At 50.8% G+C, this 2,453-nt stretch overlaps 1 protein-coding gene across 1 annotated transcript; it reads right to left on the reverse strand.

Moving 5' to 3' along the window:
- Positions 1-1,616: 1,616 nt before the first annotated feature.
- On the reverse strand, positions 1,617-1,991 carry LOC124690843. Its single transcript, XM_047224171.1, has one exon. It carries the CDS (start codon positions 1,989-1,991, stop codon positions 1,617-1,619), a length of 375 nt encoding a protein of 124 aa, XP_047080127.1.
- Positions 1,992-2,453: the final 462 nt, after the last annotated feature.

A 2,453-nucleotide genomic window follows, 5' to 3' on the forward strand; every position in this document is an offset into this window, starting at 1 on the left:
CGTGCCGCCCACCACTTGTGCTCGCCGGAGCCAGACACCGGGGCGGAGCTTTACCTCGCCGAACACGCCGACACGATGCGGGAACCATGGCGGCGAGGCACAACCACCACTCCAATCTGGCCGCCTCGAATCATGCGGAAGCAACATGAGGCGTCGGTATCTGGGGACGGCCTGCGATGCGGGGAACGACACCGGTGGTAGGAGCCTAGGAGGGCAACGGGCGGCGGTTGCCCATGAGAAGGGGAGGATGATGGCGGCTGCAATAGGAGAAGAAGGGAGAGGTTGGGGCAACGTGGAGATCGTGGCACCGCTTTGACCGAAACTGGCAAGGTACGTGGCAACACAAGACGATCACGCTGGCCTGTTAGATCTACAGCCGGTAACCGGTTGCCCATCCATCAAAAAAAAAATATAACCAGTCAAGTAAATTAATTGGGCCATGGAAAAGAAGAGTACGTGTCCAGCAACGGCTGAAGGAAAGAAGAGATAATTTGTCCATCTACAGTGCCCTGTCGTGCCCCGATCAACCAGGAAACGTTAAACCGTTTAACTTTTATATAGTGTATAATGCTCCACCGATAAGCCCTCTTGGATGTTTAGTTGGGGCATTTTTTCTGATCTCTGACACCATATGTTTATGGAGTTTGTGTATTCGCTTCTGTTTATATGTAAAGAAATACGAAATACAACGTGATGGCTACACTCATTTACATCTGCTTCCGCTCTGTTTTTCATCCCACTTAACATTACCAGTGGCTTCGTTATCCGGATATGAATACGGGAGTGCGTCTCTCGTCTTCTTCTTTCAAAATTATTGTGGATGTCATCAGTGACTCATGAGATCAAATACTGATCTCATCTCAGAATATAAAAATCAAAATCAAACACCCAGCGCAGCGTCAGTGCATAATTAACCAAACGGATCATGCAGTTCGTGTGATGCAGCTGGGCTACCGACTAGTTTGTTGGTACCCGCCGGCCGCCACAACGAATATATTTCCGTTTCCTGTCGTATCGTGTGACGGGTGATGAGACGGCGCAAGCAACTTATTATGTCCTCTTTATGTCAAAAAAAAAAGTTCTTATTTCGTCTGAAGCTACTCTGCAGTGGTTGAAAATAAACACTTTGATTCTTTTGAAAATTAGAATGCATGTGCACTGTAGTCCACGTATCCACGTACACCTTGATTCTTGAAGTAAACAAAATCTGAAAAAAAAAAACCTAAAATATATGATACATACTGTACTAGTCAAGTGCAGAGTGGAACGAATTTGAAACCAAGAACTTTGATTCTTTCGTTCCACGTCTAATTTATCATATGTACTCTTCTGATTCAGAAATAGAGTATTAGTAGTTTAGTACGTACCCAGCAGCTACCGGCTACTAACATGCTAGGCTAATTAAAGAAGAGAACGTAGCGTGCAGATCAAGGAGAGGTGTGGAAGAGCAAGGCAGCACATGGAAGAAATTCAATTAATCGAGAAGCAGAAAAATATATAACACTTGATTCATCGCATATGCAGTTAAAGTGTTAAACACGATCGAGTACCATACATGGACACGGCTCGATCGACCTCTTGCCGGTCCATGCGCACCGCCGCGCCGGGCAGGGCGGTCAGTTGTAGCGGCGGCCGGCGGTGACGACGGGCGCGAAGGCGGTGCCGAAGGAGCAGTCGGCGCCGGCCTGGGCGCGCAGCGTGCTGATGGACGCCGCGCCCTCGAGGAGGTCCTCCAGCGCCCTGGCGTAGAAGGCGCGCAGCCGGCGCAGCGCGCGCCGGTACACGGCCGCCACCCACCGCATGCGCAGCCGCCGGACCGCCCCGAAGAGGCCCCTCCGTGCGCGGCCGAGCCGCGCCACTGGCATCTTCTTCTTCCGCCCGCCTGCCGCCGGTAGAGGCGGCGCGCCCGTCGCCTTGGCAGGCCGCCGCGGTATCCGGAACTGCACGGCGCCTCGCCGCGGCGCCCCGGCCGTGCGCTGCAGATCTCCCATCGGCTTCGCCTCTCCTCTTCTTGCTTACCGGGAGCGAGCAAGCGAGCTGCACCGCCTTGGCCCTTTGCTTCCGAACGGCGAAATGAAATGAGATGTGTGTGCGCGCGCTTGTTTCGTGTAGCTATAAACTAAGAGGAGGTTACGGGGAAGTGGGATGGCGATAGGTCTTGGGTAATCTGAAGTTGACGTGCTATGCACAAGAGTGGCTGTCGCCTTGCATGCCGATCAGCACAGCCGCACAGGTCATATTAGCTGCCAACTTGCTTAATTTAACTAGCTAGCTCCGAGACTGGTCATAGTGCATAGTACTTCAACTAATGTAACGCTAGGTTAGGTTACTAGTTGTATCATAGATGGCTCAATTAATTAGCTTGTAAACTTATTGTGTCTTAAAAATTATGATGTCACAGTAACTAGATATGTTACTCTATTCTCATATCTCTTCCTTAACTGAGTACAATA

The sequence above is a fragment of the Lolium rigidum genome, chromosome 2 (assembly GCF_022539505.1).
Source record: "Lolium rigidum isolate FL_2022 chromosome 2, APGP_CSIRO_Lrig_0.1, whole genome shotgun sequence".
Taxonomy (NCBI): domain Eukaryota; kingdom Viridiplantae; phylum Streptophyta; class Magnoliopsida; order Poales; family Poaceae; genus Lolium; species Lolium rigidum.